The sequence below is a fragment of the Nuphar pumila genome, chromosome 3 (genome assembly GCF_984573655.1).
Source record: "Nuphar pumila chromosome 3, dmNupPumi1.hap1.1, whole genome shotgun sequence".
Classification (NCBI taxonomy): Eukaryota; Viridiplantae; Streptophyta; class Magnoliopsida; order Nymphaeales; family Nymphaeaceae; genus Nuphar; species Nuphar pumila.
The window spans coordinates 88,504,337-88,530,913 of NC_143251.1; the positions used below are offsets into that span (position 1 = coordinate 88,504,337).

The 26,577-nt window shown below is 43.5% G+C and overlaps 1 protein-coding gene across 3 annotated transcripts in view; it reads left to right on the forward strand.

Annotated features, from left to right (window-relative positions):
- Window positions 1-6,312: 6,312 nt before the first annotated feature.
- The window catches only part of LOC149843112 (protein PHR1-LIKE 2-like), a 108,475-nt gene continuing 88,210 nt past the window's right edge, over window positions 6,313-26,577 (forward strand). Inside the window, exons 1-2 of one of the 3 annotated variants that reach the window (XM_090001694.1) lie at window positions 6,313-6,441; window positions 6,552-6,748. In XM_090001694.1, coding sequence (XP_089857820.1) covers window positions 6,556-6,748 — 193 coding nt within the window. In that variant the 5' untranslated portion in view covers window positions 6,313-6,441; window positions 6,552-6,555. Of the gene's footprint in view, window positions 6,749-26,577 lie in introns of all 3 variants that reach the window. The other 2 variants (XM_090001693.1, XM_090001695.1) reach the window with 2 other exon arrangements.

Genomic DNA, 26,577 nt, shown 5'->3' on the forward strand with positions numbered 1-26,577 from the left:
CATGCTCAAGGAGTGCTAAGGTCTGCTCTTGACTAGGATGAACAGCTCATAGTGTATCATGGCACTCCTTAAATAGTTCTCGACGGAGGCTTCCCCATCGCGGCATGAAAATGTATCTCCCTTTTGTCATAAGGAGACCATTCTGTAGCCAAAATCGCCGAGTCTTTCCTGCCTGCGCTAGAGAAACAAGGTGTTGTGCAGTCGGATCCTGCTGCATACCTTCGTGGATGTGGCTCAGCAATGCGCCCTCTAAATGCACTTCAGAAGGTTGTGCGCACGCAACTGCCAGTTCAGCCCTACGGCTCAGAGCATCTACCACAACATTGGTCTTTCCAACTGTGTACTCCAAGGCAAAGTCAAACTCAGCCAAAAACATCTGTCATCAAGCTTGTTTAAGCATCAACTTCTTCTGTGTTTGAAAATAGCTCGTGACCACATTGTCCATCTTGACGATGAACTCAACACCCAAGAAGTAGTGTCGTCAGGTCCTGAAGCAGTATACAATGGCAACCATCTCACGTTCATGCACTGTGTAACATCTCTCTGCATCTTTTAGCTTGCGAATCTCATATGCGATCGGATGACCATCTTGCATAATAACTCCGCCAATGGCAAAGTCTCAGGCATTCGTGTGGACTTCAAAGGGTCTCGAATGATCAGGCAGTCGCAGTAGTGGCTCCCTCATTAAGGCTTTCTTCAATCCATCAAAGGCATCTTGGCACGCTCCTGTCCATATCCATGTCCAGTTTTTCTTTAACAAATCGGTGAGGGGCGCAACAACGAGTGAATAACCAACCTTCGATGAAATGCCGATAGTAGTTTGCCAAACCAAGGAATGATCGCAATTTTGGCATTTTGCTTGGCAGAACCCATTCATGCATGACCCTTATCTTTTGTCCATCCATACGCAATGCTCCACGCCCCACAACGTGGCCAAGGAATTTGATCTCCTCCTGCCCGAAGAGACACTTCTCTCATTTAACACAAAGGTCATTCTTCTTCAGCACCTGAAACACGGTTTGCAAGTGCCCGACATGTTCCTCCATGTTGCTGTTGTAGATCATGATATCATCCAGGTAGACTACCACAAACTTGTCTAAGTAAGGGTAGAAGATATGATCCATTAAAGACGTGAATGTGACTGGAGCATTTGTCAACCTGAATGTCATTACTAAGAATTTGTAAGCACCATAGTGAGTGACACAAGTTGTCTTCGACTCATCACCTTCAGTAATTTTCACTTGTCAGTAACCCGATCATAAATCTAACTTGGAAAAGATACGGGCACTGCCTAGTTGATCAAACAAGTCCGCTATCAATGACAATGAGTACTTGTTTTTCACCGTGACTTTGTTCAAAGCGCGATAATCCACACATAACCGATTGGAGTTGTTATGTTTTATCTGAAAAAGGATCAGGGTACCAAATAGAGCTTTCGATGGACGAACAATGCATGCATCCAATATCTCATCTAGCTGCCTGCGCAGCTCCTTCAGCTCAGCTGGCCTCATACGGTATGAAACCATTGGAGGAGGCTTCGTTCCTGGGGTCAACTCAATCTTGTGGTCGACCTCACGTCTTAACAGAAGACGTTTTGGCAATTCCTGAGGCATCACCCCCGAAATTCCTCTAATAGTAGGGCTAGGGTCAGCGACACTACTGCTTCTACCTTCTCTTCTTCTGCGCGCACTGCAACTAAGAATGTCCGCTCCTCATGTTTGACACCCTTCTTCAGTTGCATTATCGATAGCACTAAAGACTTGCCTTCCTGCGCAAGGCACTACACTGTGTGGGACAGGTCTGGCCCCATGATCGTCAATGTGTTAAACTTTGGCAACATCATAACATTCTGGCTTCACAGAAACTCCATACCCAAAATCACCTTGAAATCGTCCAGGGGCACCACAGAGAAGTTGGCTTTACCGACCCAACTCTCCACTTGAATAGCCACGTCTCTTGCTTCACCAAGGATGAGCTTGGCCTCAAAGTTTACTGTTTTGATGATCCTCTGCTTTGGCCCAGGCTTCAAGCCCAACCGCTCTGCCTCTTCCCGCGAGACAAAGTTGTGTATGGCCCCTGAGTCTATCATTGCTGAAGTAGACTTTCTATTCATAATGACTTCCAAGTACATAAGTTTCGTACTGACCTGCATGTTCTTAGCCGCGCAACTTCTAGCTGTGTTAATCGATCGCATGACCTCCATCCTTGGTTGCATCGTCTCAGTGTTACTACATGCAGTATCACTGCATTCTTTCTGTGCAGTGTTGGCTTGCATCGTCCTTCACGAGGCGCTTTGGGCACTGTCTGGCAATGTGCCTATCGCCATAGAACCAGCATGTCACAATCGTACCATTGTTGCTATTGTTATGCTTTGTATAGTTTTGTTTCTTTTTGGATTGATGGCGTGTCGACGCCTCAACTTTATCATCGTGCCACTCATCCTTCTTGCCTCTGTGGTCAGGCTTCTTCCTGACTTTGGTGGATGGAGTGAAAGGCTTGCACTGAGTGTCAACTAAGCACTCGGTCGCCACATATGCATCTTCCAAAATACGAGGGTTGCCCATTTCACTTCATACTGTGCCCATGGCTGAAGTCTCATAATGAACCAGTTGAGCATGTCGTCTTCTAGCATGTTAGGTATCTTCAACATAAGCTTTTGAAACGTTCTGATATAGTCTTGCAACGAACCAAAGTGTTTGAGCTCACGAACCATCCGGTACGCCTGTCTCTGCGCATTTCTTGGTATGAAATAGTTACACAACTCCATTTTGAAGTCATCAAAGGTGTTTATCACGCATTGACCCCTCGCCATGTCGCTGCGCTTCCACCTCCACCAAGCGATGACATCTCCATCAAGTAAGGCTGCTGCAATCTTAATCCTCAGATCCTCAATAATCACATTATGGATATCCAAGTATTCTTCTACTTGGAACAAACAGTTCTCAATGGCCTTGCTATCATGAGAACCATTGAATTTTGTGGGTCTTGGTACATCAATCCTTGATGGCCTCTTACAATTTCCGCCATTTAGGGTCACAGTCTGCTGCAACGTACGGTTCTTCAACTGAAGCTCCCATACTTCAGTCTGCAAGTTGGCCACTGTAGTCTTCAATGAAGTGACCTGCCCCATTAGTAAGTTTACCTGCTCTTACAAGCTTGCCACCACATCATTCAGTCCACTGAATGATTCACATGCGCGTGAAATTGCTTCCTCGTGTAAAGTCACATCTTCCACCAGTTTGTTAACAGTTGCAACCAACACTTCTTGGCCTCGAGGTGAACCCATCTCCTCAGCTTCGGCAACTGCATTGCCTTTGGTGTTGCGCAAGTTTTGATAAGGCGCCATGATGTTTTGCTCACAAATTGCAGCCTGTCAGCGTATCTGTCGACATCGACTCCGAAGTCCCTTCTCCAGCACGAGAACGAGATCTGATACCACTTATCATGGGCCTATTTTCTTCAATGGGCCAATGCAGCACAACGGTCCCTCCTTACCGTCGCAAGCCTACTTGTCAGCTCGCTTCCCGATCGTGGAAGCTTGTAATTAGAGTGCAAGAGAGCAAGAGAGAATAGAGGAAGAAAAATTGCAATCACAAGAAGCAATCAGAACAAGGGTGAACAAAAGAAAGCTCAACGCATTTACTTCATTCACAATTTTGCCTGCAGGCTATTACAGTTCAAGTATACAGGCTGCCCCTTCGGGGTATTGATTCACCTGAATTGGGTAGCTTACATCAGACTCAACAAAAGCAAAACAGACTTTAAGCGCAACTGTACAATGTAAGTCGCAAGGGAACAATGAGAATTATGTAGTTGATAAATCCCCTTACCATTACCCTTTTCATTTCTTCCCAAACACTACCACCCAATCAAACCCTTAGATATAATCATCCAACCCTATAAGAGAGAGAAGGGTGTAGCTGCTTATACCGATCAATGATTATAACAATAATAATGGGCTTTTGGAGTGTTTTTTTTTGTTTTTTTATTTTTTAAATTTGATCATCCCGGTGTTTTATATGCTTGATTTTATAGGAATTGACTCTTGGAACATCTGATTTTGATAAGTGAGTAGGTTTTTATAAGATTTAAAAATCTACAAACCAAATTTTTCACAAAAAAAACAATGCAAGTATCGTTTCCTAGCAAATAGAATATGCCGAACACATTTGCAAGGTCAGATTAGCAAAAATTACCTCAAAAAAAAGTGTTGGATTGTTGTAGGCACTTAACTTTTGATTATATATATATATATATATACACACACAGTATCACCAAGGCCATGGTGGGCTCCACACTGAAGAGACCCTAAAACATGAAAGATTGAGAAAGAAGGCAACAAGCATCCAACGCCATGGTGCCAGGATCAGGTGACATTGAGTGTGCCTCTGCGCCTGGCTGCCTTCCATCTGCTTTTGGGCTCACGGACTGTTAAGTCAAAGATGGAGGGCAGTCAGGTTCAAAGGCACATTCAAAGTGTGCCATTATGGCAGTTGATCCTGGTTGAACGCCATGCGAGAAAGGAAGGAAGGGTAGCCTCCCACCACAGTCCGCATGACCCCCTAACCTTTGTTTTGTCTTCCTCCTTTTTTGTCCCTTATATCATTTTTTTGTTGATATTACCCCCCAACCATCTCTTGCCTTTAGGGGTATCCACGGACCAGGTTTACCTGGACCCGAACAAACCAAACCTTATAGGGTCTGGGTATGGTGATAAATAAGAAGATCCAATTAAGACACGGGCCTGGACTCAAAGGTCAGATTAATACATGAACCCAGATTTAGTTTGTGAAATTTTATACCAGACCCGAGTTTTGATTAAGACCCACTATTTTTCAATGTAAAAATGATAAAAAAATATGGTTTTACCCCGTATGGTCCGAGTTTGGTTCATGTAGTTCTCATTGGGTCCAAGTATGATTTTTCTTATAGTGTACCCAATTAATTCGGGTCCGAACCCGATACCATACCCTAAATCTGGTCCAAGTCAGATTCCACCTGGATCCAAATCAAACCCCACCAGTTGACACCCCTACTTGGCGTGTGGCCCTTCCTTCCACCCTACCCTAAAATTTTGCAGTGTGATGAATGAATTAAGGCCACCATCCTTTACTATAAGGAGGGAATTTTTAAAATGTTACTTGATTTTTTGGCATAGTTAAGTAATACATGTTAACGTTTGAAATTTTCAAAAATCACGGAAGTGTTGTTGATGAAGATAAAAAAATACACTAATTAGAATTAACTACAGTTTACTACTAACCAAATTTAGTTTTAGTACGAAGACCTTACTTTTTTAAGTTGCAACAAATAGAATATGGTTTTGGTCGTATATGCCAACCTAGTTTGTGAGGTTCATGAATTAGGTGGACATTAATTTGGTATCTCCCTCCCTGAATTATTGTTTTAGTTATGCCATTAAAAAAATTATTGAGCTATTTTTTGTTTATCCTTAAGATGCATTCAATCTTTATAATATCATTATCTCATGCTACAAAAAACTGGTTCTATAAAAAAGAGAGACCAAACTAGGAACAAGAGAAAAAAAATACTCTAATACAAATTTTAAAGTCATTTGATTTTTTCCCCTCCTACCATCATCAACCTTTGAGGCCCTCTACCTACTGGAGAGTAAACCCAGCTTTGACCGGCACATGACACCTTCTTGAGTTTCAATAAACATGACGTCCTGCCAACTTGGTGACACTCACAAGTTGCCCACACTAGATTAGAGGAGCCCTTGTGGGCAGTCAAATTTGAAAATTAACACAAGTATAGTGTCAATTTCTACTGGTTACCACCAGGTGTTTGGCTTGTCTGGCAGGAGTAGTTAGTGCACGTCACCTTGTGTTTAAATGTTGCAAGTTTGAATCCCAATGATACGGTTGTATAACTGGTAGGATCTGCCTAACCCCAGCTTTCTGGGTTGAAAAAAAAAACTTCTACTGGTTCTAAAAGGGGGGCTCCAGTTGTCTGGCAGTAGCAGTTAGTGCACTTATTGTGTTGAAACGTTGCAAGTTCGAACCAATGGTAGCGTTGTATAACTGGTAGGGGTCTGCCTAACCCCCCCCCAGCTTTCTCTGTCGAAAAACTTCTACTGGTTCTCGATTAACCATAACAAAATTTAGACGAATTTTTTTAATTTGTTTAAGACATTAATCAGTTTTTAGATTATTGTAAATATCAAGTGCCAAGTGCCAAGTGCCAAGTGCCAAGTGCCAAGTTGAAAATCACCCTGTAATAACAAAAAAAAAGAGAGCAGGGGAGGGGGCCTGGCTTGTCCGTACCCCTTCAAGGGGCCTCCCTTCTCAGAGCGCTCCCTCTGCATTCCCCAGAAGAAGCGCAAGATCCAAATGCGGCTCTTGCCATGGATTCAGAAGGCTTTGGTTGATTAGGGTTTCCAGAAGAGAGGTTTTCTAGAGAGAAAGAGGGATAGGGAAGGTGCGGGAGGGGTGGGTCATCGATTTTTTGATCTGGGTCTCTTGTTTTGCGATTTATTTTGTGGGTGTTCGGTTTTTCGCTGAGATTGTGATGCTCCGGGAGGTTTCCAGGAAAATGTACCAGGCGATTCATCACTCTTTGGAGAAGGGAGTTGGGTACGAGGACTTGCAGAGACCACTAGAGGGCACCAATCTTCCCGGCGACGCCTGCCTGGTGCTCACCACGGATCCGAAGCCGCGGCTGAGATGGACCGCTGAGCTCCACGAGCGGTTCGTAGATGCGGTGACGCAACTTGGCGGCCCCGATAGTGAGTATCTGATCCCACCATTGTTTTACCCTTCTATGGTTTTCGGAAGCATGCGCCTTTCTTCCCTTTTTATCTGGATTCGGCTGCATAGTTTCTTTCGGTAGTTGTATGGATTTGCAGCCTCGATGTCATTGGGATTTTGTATTGCTTTCCACATGAGTTTGTTTTGGGTGAGTGATCTTGTTTCTTGATATTGACTTCTCAGAAAGATGCCTGTGGGATGTTGTGCTATTTTTCTTCTCCCATGCTGTAGATTTTTATCTCTAATTTCCTGTTTCTGTAGATTGGGATTGCTTAAGTTTTGCGTGGTTGACATTTTCTCATAATCTTATAGCATTAAACACATAATTGAATATGGTTCTTACCTAAGAAGCTGTTTCTAATTTTCTTATTATTGCGTTTCACTATGCGTCGGGAACCATGCCCCTTATATGTAAAAGTACAGTTTAGGGAGTTTCATGAGTTTCTTGGGAGGCAAGTGAGCTGAAGTGATATTTTGGCCCATTAATTTTTTTCTTCTTCTCGCTAGTTGTGAAATGCTGTTCTACATCTCTAAGTGTCTGGGTGCATTGCTTGGTACAAAGGTCCTTGTATTATGTTATTCTTCTTGTTTGTGAAGCATCAACGTATCGTTCATGGTCTGAGTTAGAGCTTTTAGTGTCTCCTGACATTGAACATAAATTTTGCTTCATCAACTGGTACATCCTTGCTAACTTTTCTTCTTAATTTAGGCTCTGTTGGGAACTGGTAACTAGGATGTGAGTTTATGCATTTGGTAAAAAAATGGTCAAACTACCTCTGTGGTGGATGTTTGGGAACTGGTAACTGGGATGGGAGTTTATGCGTTTTAAAAAGGAAGTGAGACCATCTCCCCTTTGTAGTGACACTAGAGATTCAATTTGGTAACTATCACCTTCTAGAGGTGGTAGCTGCCAAATTCAGTATTTGGCAGATACTACCTTTTCAATTTCCTAAATTCCCTCCAGCTACTAGTTCCCAAACAGAGCCTTATTTTCTCTGGATGTGCAAATGGTCTAGCTCAAGGTTAATCACTGGTCTATGGCTGTTAACATGCTCCATGACATACAAGACAAGGCTTCCTTTCTGGCCTTTGTGTTCTAGTTGTATTATCTGGGTCTCATAAAATTTTTCCTCTTCTTAGTTTTGCTGCTTAAGGTTCCACTACCTGAATTAATTTTATCATTTTTCACCATGGTAATTATTAAATGTCTCATTTGGTATCTTTATCTTTCATCAGTCCTGTTGTTATCATTACCATAGTTATTGGTGAAGTTGCACATATAAACACATGTGCGGAGGTTTTAGAAATGCGCCGACACTTTAGTTCTTCACTAGTGTTGTCACTTTCTTTTCCTTATATTTGGTAACCAAGCTAGGGGATAACCTCCTTGTTGGGATCAAATATGAGACATCTGACCTGAATAGGGCTCTCTTAATCATACACCTAACACATCCTGGTGAAGATTGCTGCCACTTAAATATTCTCATAAATAAAATAATAAATTTGACATGTGAAGGTGGAAGGAGGCTCCTATGTAATAGGCGCAGCATGTCAAATAATTCTTATATTTGGTGCATACTTTTGTTGAATATGTTGCTTTGAAGAAGCAATTAATAGTAATTGGATAAGTGTTAAAATAATGATTATTTACAAAGAGTTTTTTCAAGGAAAGGCATATGGATGTGTCTAACTGATGAAAAGGAAAACACACACACAAAAGGAACACATATAAACAAACATATACAAAAGATGATAAGAAACTAGTGATAAAAAATTACAAGCAGTACCAATGGAAAATATAGTTAAAGCATTTGCCAAGTTGAAAAATTGTTTACATTTATATAAATAATGTCTGACATTTTTTTCTCTTTGAAATGAATGGATGTGTATTGAATTCTTGAAGCAATGATGACTAAAAAAGAGATGCATGGAAGATAAACGAGAGGGAAAGATGAGTGCATAAATTTACATAACATAGATAAATGATTAAAGAAAGGAAAAGGAAGAATCACAGTCTTGATTATGATGAAATAATTATACAACAGAGTTTTCACCAAAAAATGCACAACAATAAACAATAAAAAAAGAAATGCAAATAAATAAGCAAAGAAACATAATTGAAAAGATATTACCTAATATGTTAATATTTCTAAACTCTAGCTCTAAACTACTATTTCCAATATTTATATTCTAAAGACTACTTCCAATATTTATCTAAGTAAACATTTCATTCTTGGTTCTGTCCATTGCTTCTTCATATTCTCAAGAACTTTCCCCAATGTTTGAATCTGGTGGTGAATGTATATTTTCTGGTAATGATGGCTTATCTTCCTTAAACATTTCTTATTCAAGATTTTGTTATAATTTCTGGTAATGATTGTGCTTTTCCCAAGGTTGCCAGACTAGGAAGTGAAAGCGAAAAACGATACGGGATACATAAGCAAGAAACAAGACATTTTAAAATTTATAGGAAGCGAGATGTGAAGAATCAATTTAAAAGCGAAACATGAATAAACAAGGAAGCAACATGGGAATTGAATAGGAATCAAACGGGAAGCAAATAAAAACTAAAATAAAAATGAATGTTCTTATATTTCATGATTTTTTAGTGTAAAAATTAATTTTTTGTTAAAATCTAACAATGATGGTTACCAATTTAGAGAAAGCACATGGGAAGTGAGTGAAAGCACGAGAGGAAGGACATGAAAACCATGAAAAAAACATGAGAGAAGCTTGTAGGAAAGCATGGACGAAGTGTGTGAGAAGCATATGAGAAATGTGGAAGAATCGAGATTCTCATAAAGTTTCAGAAGCGAAGAGTATCACTTTTCTGAAGCGAGTTTCTAAGAAGCGCGCTTTCCACGTACCTAAGAAGCTTTCGTTAACTCTGGTTTTTCTTATATTCATTTCTTGTTGTCATATGGATACTCTATTTTAGTCTTAGTATCATTTCCTCTCATATACTAGTCATTTTGGAAACTTCATAAAAATTGTCGGATCCCTGTATCTGCAACCATATCCATGTGATATAAATTTCTTGCAAATAGCTATCATTCTTTTTATACTTTGGAAAATGCCTGTTCTCAGTGTGGATGACTTGGTTGTTTTTTTTCTCATGTCATGGTTTTGTTTGACACCCTTACTGGGACCTGGTTCAGTTGGTCTAAGGTTCATGTGTTTAACAAATGGAACTTGTGACTTTGCAAAAAGAAAAAGATTTCAAAAAACAAAAAAGCTAATGAGAATCAAAACTACTCGTCCATATTGCCTTTCAAATTTTGTTTTCATTTTAGCTTTGTCTCAACATGCATGGGATGGGTTTTCGCAAGTCATGAGCACACTTGTGGAAAGTGTTATTTTTCGTTGGCTGCTTTGAAGAGGAGCAGCCATTTGAAAAATAGGACTAAGTTTTTCCTTCTTGAAAAATATAAGTAGGATTAAGTTAGTGTGATATAAACTGTGTGATGCTAATATGCCATTTTCAGTAATATCTATGACCAAAGTTAAAGAGCTTTTGTTTCAACAGCTTTTGGATCTAATGTTGTCTTGTTAAATTAGAACTCTGCCAGGGATATGATTAGATTTTAAACACCTACTAGGAATCCTGGGGTCCCACGTTTTTTTACAAGATATGGGAATTTGTTTTACCATCTTTATGAAATTTGTCTCGAGAGTTGTGTGCTGCACAAAAAAAACAACTTTGGTAGAGCCTGTCAAAGTTGAAATTTGATCCTGTTGCAGTTGTCTGGTAGTTTTGAAAATGAATACCAATTTGCTGTGGAATATGTTTAAGTTGTTAAAGAAGCTGATAAATGTCATCTAAGAAAAGAGAGGTGTAACGACCCCAACTCATACCTATGAAAGAGTGACAAATATTTTTTTAAAAATAAATGCGAAAACAATCCCAGAGACCCGGGGCCTTTAGTTAAACACAACCACCACCACAAGAGATCTTATACTCATCTTTCATACCAAACCAAATCAAACCAAACTTTATTTATTCAAATGTCAAGAGTTTGAGACATAAGTAGATGAACGTAAAGAAAGCAAAAAGAAAGAGCCATGCCGTTCCAAGAATATGTTCTGTAGTCGTGTAGTCCTCTCGTGACTCTTCTCAAAAGCAAGTCCTCTCCCCTAGGCATCTGAGGCTGCGAAAAACACAAGTAGGTAGGGGTGGCAATCGGGTCGGGTTGGCGGGTTGGTGGGTCGGGTTGGCGTGTCAGCATACCTCAACTCGAACCCGACCCGTTTATTAAACGGGTCAGCTGTGGCAAACACGAACCCGACCCGTTTAATAAACGGGTAACCCGACACGACCCGCCAACCCATTTAATAAATGGGTTGGGTCGGGTAAACGGGTTTTCAGGTTCGCGGGTCAGGTTGGCGGGTCGGGTTGGCGGATCGGGTTGGCAGGTAGGCAGGTTGGCGGGTTGACGGGTCGGGTTGGCGGGTTGACGGGTCGGGCAGACAGGTTGGCGGGTCGGGTTGGCGGGTTGACGGGTTGGGCAGACGGGTTGACCCACCCGCCTAACCCGTTTATTAAACGGGTCAGTCGGGTTGGCATACCCCCAACCCGAACCCGACCAGTTTAATAAACGGGTTACACGGGTCGACCCGTTTATTAAACGGGTTGGCTTAAGCCCAACCCGAACCCGCCTAAGAGGCGGGTTGGCGGGTCGTGTCAGAAATTACCACCCCTACAAGTAGGGTGTCAGAATCCAAAGAATCTTGCGTACGAATCTCTCTAATGAATCAAACAAGTGAAAAGAACATAAATAAGATTCATGCAATATTTTAGAGGGACACAATTATAACAACTTTATAATTCAATTAATCATTCATACCATAGAGAATAATTATTAAGCATAAGAGAACATTTAATAAATAACAGACATCACAATTTAAGCATTCAAGACATTTAACATGCATTAAGGAACATCATGCATTCACCAATATATCACAATTAAGGAAACAAGTAAATATGCATGATCTAATGCATAGCAGAAATATGCATGATTCAGTGCAATGCATGAATAAATTATTATCTTTTATCAGAGTTTTCTTTTTTATATGCATGTTCCTATTAAATGCACACAATTTAAGTTCTTTTTTTTTTTAATTACCATTGCCCGCGGATACTCAAAACGGGTAAGAATTTTCGAGGTCAAGTAGGGTTCTTAGGGTAACTTAGCACACAAGTTGTATTTTATTACTGAGTTTCAAACTTAGCCCTCGACCGATATCAGGAATCAATACCATTCATCGGAACATTGAAAATCAACAACCAATGTCGGGACACTATAGAAATCAACAACTATAATGCCACTTTTCTTGGTCTACCAAAACAACAACCGTGTCTACACAACCCTCCCAAACAAAGTGACAGATTCTTCCTAAAACTGTAGCTAGGAGAAGAACCTCAATATTGGGTTCAGGGGCAACAACAATGCATACGGAGTTTTAGTATCCTCACGGTTCTCCAAAACCGCAATATCCAAGATTCCCACACTAAAGAAGGGACATCAAGAAAACGTAGATTACATTGTTTTTTAAATTCTTTTTATCTTGTTATTAATTCATTTTTTTTAATTTGCAATTCGACATGCAAAATTAATAACATAAGCTTGCAAATCAACATGCAAAGCTTTTCATGGGACCACAGCCCGTGGCAACATAAAACAATGAAATAAAACAATAATATGACATTGGATTTTTGCAATGCATAGAACAACTAAAACAAAGAGCAATACATGCTCATGGCTCACACAATCCATGATGATTCATTTGATCATCAATGCATTCATATGCAAAAATCATGAATAACATGTCCTTATGCATTCCTTTTCATGCTTCTCAATGCACATTCATTTACGATAATTTACAGATGTGTATGAATAACATACTTATACATGTGCATGACTTCACACTTCATTTTAATTTCACGTTATCATTCAATACACATGTTCATGTTACATACATGCTTTCATGCAATTACACATCTTAATCAGCATCAGAACATTCAAGTGAAGGTGCACTTGCCAAGACATCAAATTAGTGTACCCATATGCATAGGATGCAACGTTGCAGCTATTACTTTGATTTCAACTTAATGGGTTAAATGCAGCAAAACGAAACACATCATGCTCTTGCACACATAGGGCTGAATATGAAGTAAGTAAAGAAATCTGAAAATTACAAGAAGAGCTGAACCTTACACATGCTAATTAAATCTTTATTTATATGTACATTGAGTATTCAGTCATGTTTAAATTGTGTTCCCAACACATATTCAGAATACACCCTTACTAAAATAGTTAAGACACACCACACACAAATAAAACCTCTTTTTTTTTTTTTGAACACGTGACCCAGCCGACCCAGTCGACTGGGTCTAGCACACAACCAGACCCACCCAGCCGAAACAGTCGGCTGGGCCCAAACATTCCACAAATTTTTTTTTTTAAACTTCTTCCCCTTTTTTTTTCAAACATGCCCAGCCGATTACTCAGCTGGGCTCGGCTGCCCACAAGGCTCGGCCTGTCAGGCCAGCCGAACTGGGTTCGACTGGTTTGACAGCCAGCCCCAAAAAAATACATATATATATATATATATATATATATTTAAAATTGTCCCAGGCCGAGTGGCTGGTCTGGCAGTGACTGCTAGGACTGTCAGCCGACAGGCTGGCCTGGCAGGGTCGAGTCCTGCCCCAACCGAGCCCAGCTCGGTTGGGCTGCCAGGCCGCCGCTGCAACACATATACATAATTGTTTTTTGATGTTGTCGACGGCAAGCCCACGAAAACACATTAAAAAGAAACTTCCGAACATCGGGCATGCTTAATGCATGAAAAGAAAACCCAGGTATACCTGTACACAAAACTTTTTGCATAAGGTATACATGCATAAATCAAGTATACTCAAATTCATAAAGTACACCACCTGGTTCTGCAATAAATATCATTTATTATCATACACAAACATGCATCACGTTGTTGCTTGGTTATGTTCAGATTTCACATGCACTAACAGTCCATAACATGGGTCTTTTATAAAAATCGGCAATACTAGAGTGCACACACATAATCCACTATATTTTTCATGGATTAAAATTCTGTTTACCATAAAAATTACTTTCACAAGTATGTTATTCCATAATAACTTCCAAGAAGACGAAGATACATGGATTCCATCCATGGATCTTAGAGTAAACGTTTAGATTTACTCATTCACATGGTTTTACACTAAAATACCGCATGAAAATCGAATCCATATTCCTTTTCTTACTCAAATCAAAAGAGAAACCTGTACCATACGTTTAGATTGAAAAGAAACGTGGATTTGATGGCTGGATAAGATTGAATCTCCTTCTTCTTCCTCTCTTTTCCCTCTTTCTCTCTCTTCCTCTCTTTCCCCTTTTTCTTTTCTTCTCTCTCTCTCTCCTTTTTTTGGGGCTATTTATAGCCAATAGGGGGGGGGGGCGGGGGTGATGCCCCCCTCTTCAGTTCATCTAGAAGGGCTAGAGAGAGAGAACTCTCATAAAAATAAAACTCCTTTATATGAGTTTTCCAAAATTTTCAAAACTCTTCAAGTTTGACTTTTCAAAATTTTGTTTAAAAATGAACTCTAAATCTCTCAACCTTCCTAGATGTTTCTAGAGATGGTTAAGGGCCCTTTCAAGAGTCCTAGACAAACATAAAAATCCAAATTCGGAATTACATTAAATTAATTAATTACATTAAATTAATTATTTAATATTAAATTACAAATAAATTTCTGGAAGCTTCCAAAAACTACCAAATTTATGTGGGAGACTTCTTAACATAAATAAACTCCAATTTAAAGGTTTTTGATGAATTTAAAGTTAGAAAAATCATTGGGCATGGATTTGGATTTGGATTCGGATCCGGATTCAAGATCCAAATCCATCTCCGAAATCCAAAAGGGCTTTGATCTGGATCAAATCCAGATTAATATGGATCTTGGATAGAGTCCAAATCCATATTAATTTGGATCAAATCCATCAGATTCAGTTCGATCCAACTCTAGATCTGAACCGACCAACTGCTAAATTTTTGAAAAAATGTAATTTTCGGCCCAACCAGAGTTACCAGAAGCTTCTTAGATAGGTGGGAAGCTCGCTTCCCAAAAACTCGCTTCGAAAGCGCGATACTCCTTGCTTTCGAAACTTGATGAGAACCTCGATTCCCCCACGCTTCTCCTATGCTTTCCACACACTTCATTTACTCATCTTATATGTTCTCTTACTCAACTTTTTATGTTTTTTGTGTTTTCTCTCACTCTTCTCACTTACTTCCATGTGCTTTCTCTAAATTGGTAATCATCATTTTTAGATTTTGTTAAAAATTTAATTATTACACTAAAAAATCATGAAATTTAATATTAGTCACTTTTATTTTAGTTTTTATTTGTGTTTCATTATGATTCACATTCAATTATTATATTTCTTTTTTTATTCCTCGCTTCCCGCTTCCTATATAGGATTCATGTGGAAGACCCAGAATGATTTTCTTTTTTGGTTCATATCGCCGACCCCAATTGTTTTGGGATGAAGGCGTAGTTGTTGTTGTTGTTCCCGCTTCCTATATATTTTAAAATGCATCGCTTCTCGCTTCCGCTTCCTCTATCGTTTCCCACTTTCGCTTCCTAGTCTGACAACCTTGGGCCCAACAGTAGCCCGAATCCAGAAAAATAAAATATCGTTGCGCTCAGAATTCCGAGACGCATCCAACGACATATTACACGAATATCAAATTTCAAATTTTGCCCGACAATAACTTGAATTTCGCTCAAATTTTACTTGAATTTAAAGGTCAAAAATAAAACTTTTTCTCACGTTTTAAGTGGCTCGTTTAGACCTAGTTGATGAGACCTGGCCAAGCCCAGACTCAAAAGCATCAATAAAAAATTGAGGCTCAAATGATTTTTCTCCTAGACTTAGCCAATTTTTCGAGAATCTCAAATTTAACTAAGTGTGAACATACATGACATTACACCTCGATGGGTAATGAAAGTTTAACAAAATTTAGTTTGTTTTTTGGCACATGCTTGGAGTTGGCAAAGCGGGAAAAAGCCTTGGTGTGTTCGGCAATTATATCAGCTTTCTTGGTCTATACTCTCAGTTATAAATCTCAGGAGTCATAGTCTTCCCCTGCTCCAACCACACCCACTTGAATTGTTTATCTTGGCATCCCCCCCCCGACTCTCTGTGTATCATATATCCTTTTACTTCCTCTTTGGTTTGCAAATTGTAAGACAATGTTATAATGTTTGGAACACAAAAACTAGTACTAAAAAAGGCAAGGTGACAACTATAAGGAATGTTGTACATATCGTATCATTACCTATATCCGTCCGGTCAAAAATAAGATATGTATTGTTGTAATGAAGTATGCAAAAATACAAAAACAAGAGCCTCTAAGGGCTTACAAGGTCATAAACACAAGGTGCACATACACAAGTCCATTATGGGACAATACAAAAGTCAACAATGGCTATAACAAAATATAAAAAAATATAACTTTATTGATCAAATGTTTAAGCAAACACATTAAAGAATTGAAGCAGGTTATATGTTCCCCCCCAAAACACGCAGGTGCGTGTTCTCGGGTCTGAATGAGCACCACGTATGTAAGCACGAGTGGCTCGTTTCCCTGTGTGTGTCAGCATCACTTAGCATCGGAGTCCGGTGTGTTTGCAAAGACTTAAGTACCCTTTTCTGCCATTAGCGCCATAAAATGATGTTTTGAGTAAAGGACAAAAATGTCCTCCCGCCAAAAAGAGTTAAAATCATCATCGTTTTCTCCGTAAGGAGTAAACTCCTCTCCTTTAACAGGAGCTTCTCGCAATATGTCACCCTAAACGTTTCAGATCACCTTTTGACGACACACCATCTGTTGTAACAAGAGCTCCCTTTGACGATGCAGCCTTTGTCGTCGTCTGCTGCCGCGGGAGCACCCTTCGCCGTCGTCTATTGCCGCTCGAGCACCCCTTTGTCGTCGTCTGCTGTCGCCGGAGCACCTTTTTTTATCGTCTACTGCCGTCAGAGTGTAGTCGGAGCACCGTTGCCACCATCGGCTGCATCTACCTTCTAGGTGTTTCTGCTCCTCTGTCGGATTAGCAAAACTTGTGCCCTTTTAGTGAGTTTGTGTAAAACCCACATTTAAAAAAAAATGTATTGGACTCGGGCCAGGTCGGGTCCGGACCCGACCCGGGCCCCTCTTCTTTAGGGTTTTAATAACCCGACTCAGGAAGAGGATTTTAAATCCTCTTCCCGAGCGCCGCAACCCCCCACCCCACCCCCACCTGTGATTTCAGGGAGATAAGGGGAAACCCATCGGGGTTTCCCCATTCATCGCCCCCCCCTGGGCCTTTAAAAGCTCTGCAGGAGGGCAAGGGGAGGCACACAGTTTTCGCCCCCATCGCGCCGACCTTCCCCTTCCCTGCGCTCGCCACCAACACCGTTGCTGCGACCCACACCGACGCCGGGCACCACCTCCCAGGTACGTCGTTCTCCTACCTCTCCTCCTCCCTCTTCTCCTCCTCACCCCCCTCTCTGTCACCTCGCCAGGAGGCCGACAGGCGGCGCACGACCCCTGCTGCGCCCTCTCGCCTCTCATGTGCTCATCGGAGGCCCGACAGGTGGCCTACGAGGCCCCTGTCGCCCCTCTTCCCTCTGGGGGTGCGCCAGAGTGCCGACAGGGGACCAATGACCCCTGCGACACCCCCTCACCCCTGTGGGTGATTGGGAAACCGACGGGAGGTCGGTTGCCCCCTGTCACCCTCGTCCCGAGCTCTCTCTCTCTCTGGCAGGGGTTAGCCCCCCCTGCCGCCTCTCGATCTCTGGTAGGCAGGGGCAATGCCCCTGCCGTTTCCTGTTTCCCGACAGGCAGGGGCTCGCCCCCGCTGCCTCTAGGGTTTTGGCACGCAGGGGGTAATGCCCCTGCCGCCTTCCTATCTCGGCTGGCAGGGGCGATGCCCCTGTCGCCCTTTTGTTTTGCTGGGCTGGCAGGGGTTCGCCCCCTGCCGCCTCTTGGCTTCTGGGAGGGCAGGGGATATCCCCCTGCTGCCCCTTGATTCTCGGCATGCGGGGGGCTTGTCCCCCTATCACCCCCGTCCCGATCTCCCCCTCCCCATTGGGGTCGTTGGAGAGCCGGCAGGGGGGCCAGTCACCCCCTGCGGCTCCGTGAATTTGTCAGGCAGGGGTCGAGGCCCCTGCCATTTGTTGGTTCTTCAGGCAGGGGCCGAGGCCCCTGCCGTCCCTTGATTCGTCAGGCAGGGTCTGGGCCCCCTGCCATTCTCTATTTTTGTCAGGCAGGGGCCTGGCCCCTGCCATTCATTTTTATGCCAGGCAGGGGCCGAGGCCCCTGCCATTCCCTGTTCATCAGGCAAGGGGGCAGAGGCCCCTGCCGTTATCTGTTCTGCGAGGTAGGGGCCGATGCCCCTGCCCTTCATTATTCTGTATGGCAGGGGCCGAGACCCTTGCCATTCTGAGCTGGCACGCAGGGACCAGGGTCCCTGCCACTTGTTACCTTCGTGAGGCAGGGACCGAGGCCCCTGTCGGTTGTTTTGTCAGGTAGGGGCCGAGGCCCCTGCCATGAGTGACCTTGTTTGGCAAGGGCAGAGGCCCTGCCCTTCGCTTCCTTGTCAGGCAGGGGCCGAGGCCCCTGCCATTCGCTATTTTGGTAGGCAGGGGCCGAAGCCCCTGCTATTTATTGTTCAGTCGGAAGGGGCCGAGGTCCCCTGCGGCCTTGTTGTTTTCGGCAGTGGCTCGTCCCTGTCGCCTAATCCTACCCATGCCCTCGTCGCACCATTAATTAGATTAGCTTAATTAAATGTTTCACACTCTTGCAAATTTACGCAACGGGTCCCGTTCGCGCTCCGCGGCCCGACCCTCGTATCATCTACACTCGTAGACACACAACTGCACGACATCCCGAGGTAGGGGAAAGTCGCACGAGGATTTTGGATGAATAAAATAAAATAAGACTCCTGAGATAAAATAATTATTTTACATACTTGCTTATCTGAAGAAGTATTTAATTTATAAATTGCTAGTCAGTGTTTTACTTGTTATGATTCTTTTGAAACTACATGCTTAGAGTAAACTCTATGGGTAGACTTATTCTAGAGAGAATCGAGTAGTTTAATTGGTATACCTGCTTACCTGTAGGATTACTTAACTTGTGATTGTCTGTTCTGTATGCTTATTCTTTTGAAATTGCATACGTAATGTAAACTTTGTGAATAAACTCATTTCTGGAGAGAAACCCACTGCAATTGCTATTGTAACCGAACCTTAAGGCATGTATGGTATAAATTTGACGAGAGGTCATGGACTACCTTGAAGTGGGAAATCAACACTTTATTGATATAGATGAGATAATGTCGGTCTCCACAGGCCAATTGCTCAAAGAGCAATACATGTCATGTATGAACCAAAAGAATTATAAAACATTATATTGTTACCCTCTCATCGTAGTCATACTTCTAGGAAGGTACGATCGTACTTTTGGACAAGTACGTCCCATGTGTGTTACGATGGTTGGATGAGGAGGTTGTAGCAACCTCAATGCGTGCATTTAGCACAATGCTGAGATCGCATAAATGGTGACAACTTGCCTTCACAGGCAAGATGCTTGAGTGGGTCTAATATACCAGAGCATGTAGGATGGGGCGGCGGTTAAGAAACCCCCGTCGTACCCATTCGACCTTCACAGTTCATCAAGGGAGATGATGGATGGTACAAAAACTCCGATGGACAGGTTGTTAACAACCACCCCACGGGCAAAAGACCCGGCTTCCCCAATCATCAGAGTTCGGGGAATTGGGATTACCATAAATTATCTTAGGTGGAAACTCCCAGGTACTTCTGTAGAAGTTGGATGCATCCATGGGCCACGAATGCCTTTGGGGATTTACTCTCTTGGTCACTGACCGTCGTCCCCTTAGGAGCGGACTCAATCAACCATCCGGGTTAATGAAAACACCTGACATAATAAACCCCCGGATCGGTCTCGGCTGTTTCTATGTTTCGCGTCTGTGCGTACCCACAGGCCAGTTAATATCAGAACTTAAAGAATATCCTTTTGAATAGTTGTAGATGATTGAGATTTACACTGCTTGAAATGCTTCAAACAATAACTCTTTGCACATATTACACTTGTTAGAATAAATTACAATTGTATTGATTGTGTTAATATAATAACTGCTTATCTCATTAATGTCCTGCTTTATTTTCATTCTACTTATCTATTCGTGCACCTACTGGTTTGTTATGAAACTGGCCCATTTTATGGGCAGGTGATGAGTAGGACTTCTCAAGCGGTCGATGGCGTGGTGCAACATGGCTCAAGATTTTATCTTTTTTCTGCTGACGGCTTGGCTCTGAGTCTTTTTGAGTTTTTCTTTAGATTATTGAACTTTGGGAAAATACTCATTTTGTAATAAACTGCAGATTTTTAATCTATTGCCTTATTTCCTCAATTCCTTTATGTTGTTGTTCATGTGAATGATGGTTTTTCAGCTAACGTACCCAGGATTGTTGACTTGTGCTCCTTCTAAATGTCTTCCGCTGTCGTTTTTAGAAGTTAAAACTTTAAATCTTTGAAAGGTTTTTCGATAATGTTTTCGAAATCACAAGTCAAAATTTTGGGGAGTTACAACTTGGTATCAGAGCCAGATCAGAAAGAGGTGAATCTTGACTATTGAGCATTCCATCACACTGTAAGTAAGTCTTTGATATTTTATAGCATGTTTAGACTAAATTATATTCTTGCTTCTATTCGTAGTACCGTTCGATAGATGGATCCGTTTGTGGTTCTAGTGGTAGTCACGGTAGGGGCACGCGTAGGGTGCATGACCGTTCCGTAAGGGAGTGCGGCGGACATGGGATGTTCAGGGCTAGTTACGGGGCTAACCGCCCTCCTCTACCCATTTTTACGGATGAGCAAGGCTTCCCACTACCGATCGCCTACCAAATACCCTTGGCATCAACGTGGGCTGAGGTGTATGCTCGAGAAGGTGGTTTCGCGCCTTCACACGTTCGGGTGCACCATCAGACACCACAAGAGTCATCAGGAGATTTTGTTCCCCCTGAGTTAGCAGAGGAGTGTGTTTTTTGTGGAGAATTAGTGCACATCATGGATGCCTGCCTCCGTAAGGCCGAGCACGATGACTGGATCACAATTTCGACTGCAGGCGAGCAACCACCACCTCTAGCTGACTTAGTGGGCGGTGTATCACCCACATACACGCCTGCAACTGATTCGTCAAGTTATAGTCTTGGCTCACCGGAATATACTCCGGAGACGCCCCTCTACGAGCAAGAGACCTCCTACGGGGAGCCACTTCCCTTCACCCCTAAGCGCAGATTCAGGCGTACAGGCAATAGAAGGGAATATCTTAGGAAGTATTCTAGTCGACCCTAAGGGGAGGTAGCACCTACCAAGTTTTGTTGGAGTCTGTGAACTCATTTATCATTACAGAATATAACTTTTGTTTATGTACCAGCGCGGCTGGATTCAAAATAAATGACTTTCGTAATAAAATTCTATATTTTTGCCTTTGCTCCTATACTTATGTCTTCCCGTGCTTCTTTAGTATTTTTGACTCTTAACCTTGGTTGCTTTTTAAGGATGACGGAAAACTCAAGCAACAACATGACTGATGAGTTGCGTGAGCAGAGGGGATTCATGATGGATACCCTCAACTCCTTGGCAGAGGCGATTCGTAGCCAGGGTCGCCCCAAGCAGGATCAGGGTTCTCTTGTGGGGAACACACCAACCGCCACGTATGAATTTTTTTTGAAGATTGACCCTCCTACCTTCTCTGGCAAGGTTGACCTTGACTTGGCGGAGAGTTGGGTCAAAGAGGTGGAATGGGTGTTCCAAGTGTTGTCCGTTCCTGACGATAAGAAGACGATGTTCGGGTCCTTTCGATTGAAGGACGACGCTCGCGAGTGGTGGGACACTACCCGTGAGGTGCAGTTCCCAGGCGCAGAGGTGATTCCTTGGGAGGCCTTCCGGAGGACTTTTCACGGAAACTATTTCCCTCCTCATACGAGGGAAAAGAAGAAGGTGAAATTTCTGGAGCTATGCCAAGGCAACTTAAGTTTGAATGAGTATATCGCCAAATTTCAACGATTGGAGCGCTACTGTCCTCACCTATTCGAGGATGATCATGAGCGGACTGGGAAGTTCATTCACGGACTGAAGGAAGGACTCAAGCATAGGGTTCTCACCAGCATGCCCACGACTTTTTCTGCGGCGGTAGCAGCAGCCACCCTACTGAATGAGGATTGTGAGCGTTCAAAAAGTGTGTAAGCCAAAAAGTCACCCGCGTCAGGGGGTGATCAGAAGAAGACTTATTCCGGCGGCCCAGGGCAGCGACCACCATTACTAGTGAAGACTGAGGGAGGGAAGAAACAGTTCCCTCTGGCAAAGCGCCAACGACAGCAAGGCCATCCATCGCCCAGACAGCCGTCTGGAGATAACTGCCCCAAGTGCAAGAAGCCTCACGTAGGACAATCTTGTCCGCGGGACACTGGCGGATGCCTTTACTGTGGCAAGATGGGCCATTTCATATGCGTCTGCCGAAAGAAAGCAGCTGATGACCTCAAGCGAACCGACAACACATCTCAGCCTCCTCGACCACCTCATTAGTAGCAACAACGAGCACAACCAAACAGTGTCAGGGAGCCGGGTCAAGTTTATGCAGCCACAGTCGAACAATTGACAAAAGGGGATCTCGTTCAAGGTACCATTCTTGTTGCTGGTCAAGCAGCGTTTACACTCTTTGATTGTGGTGCTACACACTCGTTTGTTTCAGAAAAATTCGTAAAAAAATTGCATATAACTGTAAAACCACTTGACAATGCTTTAGACGTGTATAACCCCGTTGGAAAGAACACAGTTTGTACCACTTACCTGAATTGGACGTAGTTGTGGCAGAGCGACACTTGCCTGCTTGTGCTATCTTGCTTGAGATGACAGAATTTGACATCATCCTAGGCATGGATTGATTGCACAAGTATCATGCCAAAATATTTTGCCGTGATGGCAATATCGTTTTATCACCTCCAGGCTCTCCGAGAGTAGAATTCAGAATTCCCAGACCTGTACGAGCAAGCTGGATGATCTCGGCGCTTAAGGCGCAGAACTTCTTGCGGAAGGGATGCGCTGCCTTTTTGGTTAGTGTTATCCAATCATATCCAATGCCTATTCCCATCGGTGGGCTGGAAGTTGCTCGCGATTATCCCGACGTTTTTTCCTAAAGAGCTGTCGGGACTTCCACCATCTCGTGAGGTAGAATTCAATATTGAATTGCTACCAGGTACGACACCAATCTCTAAAGCACCTCACAGAATGACGCCAACTGAGCTTGAGGAGCTGAAGAAGCAGTTGCAGGAGTTGTTGGATCAGGGATTCATTCGCCCAAGCGTATCTCCTTGGGGAGCTCCTGTGCTTTTTGTGAAAAAGAAAGACGGGACCTTGCGTCTGTGCATCGACTATCGAATGCTCAACCAGGCCATGATGAAAAACAAGTACCCATTGCCGCGTATCGAAGACTTGTTCGATCAGTTATAGAAGGCTAAGGTTTTCTCGAAAATCGATCTTAGGTCTGGATACCATCAACTCAGATTTAGGAATGATATTTCTAAGACGGCTTTTCTGACGAGATACGGACATTACGAGTTCACAGTCATGCCGTTCGGACTGACAAATGCCCCAGCAGCTTTCATGGACTTAATGAATAGGGTGTTTAAGCCATTTTTGGACACCTTCGTGATCGTGTTCATTGACGACATCTTGGTGTACTCAGAAAGTCGAGAGCAACATCGGGAACACCTAACCATTGTGTTGGAGACCCTGCGAAAGAAACATTTGTATGCCAAGTTCTCTAAATGTGAATTGTGGCTCGAAGAAGTTATGTTTCTGGGACACATTATTTCTAAGGAAGGAGTGTCCGTGGACCCTGCAAAGGTTGAGGCTGTACTCGGTTGGCAGCAACCAAAGAACGCACGTGATATCAGGAGTTTTCTTGGACTAGCGGGTTACTACAGAAGATTCATTCAGGATTTTTCAAAAATTGCGTTACTGCTGAATAAAGAGGCTAAATTCTTATGGGACGAGAAGTGCGAGGCGAGTTTTCAGTTATTGAAGGAGCGACTTACCAGTGCTTCTATTTTGACCTTACCTTCTGGTAAAGGCGGATTCGTGATTTATACTGATGCCTCTGGGTCAGGCCTAGGGGCTGTGCTAATGCAGAATGAGAAAGTGATCGCTTACGCCTCTCGGCAACTTAAAATTCACGAGAAGAACTACCCAACTCATGATTTAGAGTTAGCTGCGGTGGTGTTCGCACTGAAGATATGGCAACACTACTTGTATGAGGAGCAGTTTGAAGCATTCACCGATCATAAAAGCCTTAAGTATCTATTCTCGCAAAAAGAATTCAACATGAGGCAGTGGCGTTGGCTAGAATTCCTCAAGGATTACGACTTCACCCTCTCCTACCACCCAGGAAAGGCGAACGTCGTGGCTGACGCCCTCAGCCGCAAAGCACCAGAAGTTTCAATTAATGCCTTATTTGCTGGATGGAGGTTGGTCGAAGACCTAGCCTCTTGGGAACCTTTCGCAATCACTCACGGTTCAATCGGTTTATCCCACTTTGTTGCTCAACCTGAGCTACTAGTGAGGATCATCAATGGGCAGAAAACGGATGCACGCTACGAGAAGTTGAAGGCTCAAGCGATACTAGCAGATACACCTTTTCGTCTGAAGGAGGATGAAAATATATGGTTAAAGGAGCGCCTTTGGGTTCCTGATGACCCGGTTTTACGAGATAAAATTCTTGCAGAAGCCCACAAGTCTAGATACACCATTCACCCTGGCGGCACAAAGATGTTCCAGGACCTACAACGCAGTTATTGGTGAAACGGTATGAAGCGAGACGTGACTGAGTATGTCTCAAAGTGTTTGACGTGTCAGCAGATCAAGATCGAGCACCAGAGACCCGGTGGGGTCATGCAGCAGATAGAGATCCCTCTATGGAAGTGGGAAGATGTTACTATGGACTTCATAGTCGGCCTACTGAGGACGCGGAGGAATCATGACGCGATTTGGGTGATCGTCGATAGACTTACCAAGTCTGCTTACTTCCTACCCATCCGTCTCAACCAATCGTTGGATAGTCTCGCAGATCTCTATGTTAGAGAGATTGTGAGACTGCACGGTGTTCCGGTCTCGATTATCTCCGATCGTGATCCTAGATTCACTTCAAGGTTTTGGGGACAACTTCAACTGGCTTTGGGCACAAAGTTGAAGTTCAGTACCGCATTTCACCCTCAGACTGACGAGCAGTCAGAACGTACGATTCAGACCTTGGAAGACATGCTTCAAGCTTGTATGATGGACTAGAAGGGAGAGTGGGATTCTCACATCAGTCTGGCGGAATTCGCGTATAACAATAGTTACCATGCGAGCATCGGGATGACCTCATACGAAGCTTTGTATGGGAGTCCGTGCCGATCCCCTGTCTACTTGGACGAGGTTGGCGAACGAAGATTGGAGGCACCTATAGTTTTACAACACTATACTCAACAAGTGCAAATGATTCGAGAACGACTCCATACCGCTCAGAGTCGGCAGAAAAGCTATGCAGTTAGACGCCGACGAGAGCTTACCTTCGATATTGGCGAGATGGTTTTTGTTAAGGTATCTCCGACGAAGAACGTATTTCGGTTCGGAAAGAAAGGAAAGCTAAGTCCTAGATACGTCAGACCGTTTGAAATCCTGGAGCGGATTGGAGAAGCAGCTTATCGCGTGGCGTTACCTCCTCACTACGCCCAGATCCATAAAGTTTTTCACGTATCCATGTTGAGGAAGTACGTTCACGATCCATCGCACATCATTCATTATGATGATGTGGACATTAAAGGGGACTTGACATTCGAAGAAAGACCAGTGGAGATCGTCGACCGTCGTGACCAAGTGCTAAAATCGAAGATCATTTCCTTTGTAAAGGTTCGGTGGCAACATCATGGAATTGACGAATGTACTTGAGAACCTGAGAACGATATCAGGGAAAAATATCCTGACCTGTATTTTGATTCTTGAAGGCAATAAATATTTCGCGGACGAAATTCTTTTAAGAGGGGTAGGATGTAAAAACCCACATTTAAAAAAAAAATGTATTGGACCCGGGCCGGGTCGGGTCCGGACCCGACCCGGGTCCCTCTTCTTTAGGGTTTTAATAACCCGACTCAGGAAGAGGATTTTAAATCCACTTCTCGAGCCGCCGCAACCCCCCCCCCCTCCACCTGCGATTTCGGGGAGATAAGGGGAAACCCATCAGGGTTTCCCCATTCATCGCCCCCCCCCCTTGGGGCCTTTAAAAGCTCTGCAGGAGGGTAAGGGGAGGCACACAACTTTTGCCCCATCGCGCCGACCTTCCCCTTCCCTGCGCTCGCCACCAGCACCGTCGCTGCGACCCACGCCGACGCCGGGCACCGCCTCCCAGGTACGTCGTTCTCCTACCTCTCCTCTTCCCTCTTCTCCTCCTCACCCCCCCTCTCTGTCACCTCGCCGGGAGGCCGACAGGCGGCGCACGACCCCTGCCGCGCCCTCCCGCCTCTCCTGTGCTCATCGGAGGCCCGACAGGTGGCCTACGAGGCCCCTGTCGTCCAATCTTCTCTCTGGGGGTGCGCCAGAGTGCCGGCAGGGGACCAATGGCCCCTGCGACACCCCCTCACCCCTGTGGGTGATAGGGAAATCGACGGGAGGTCGG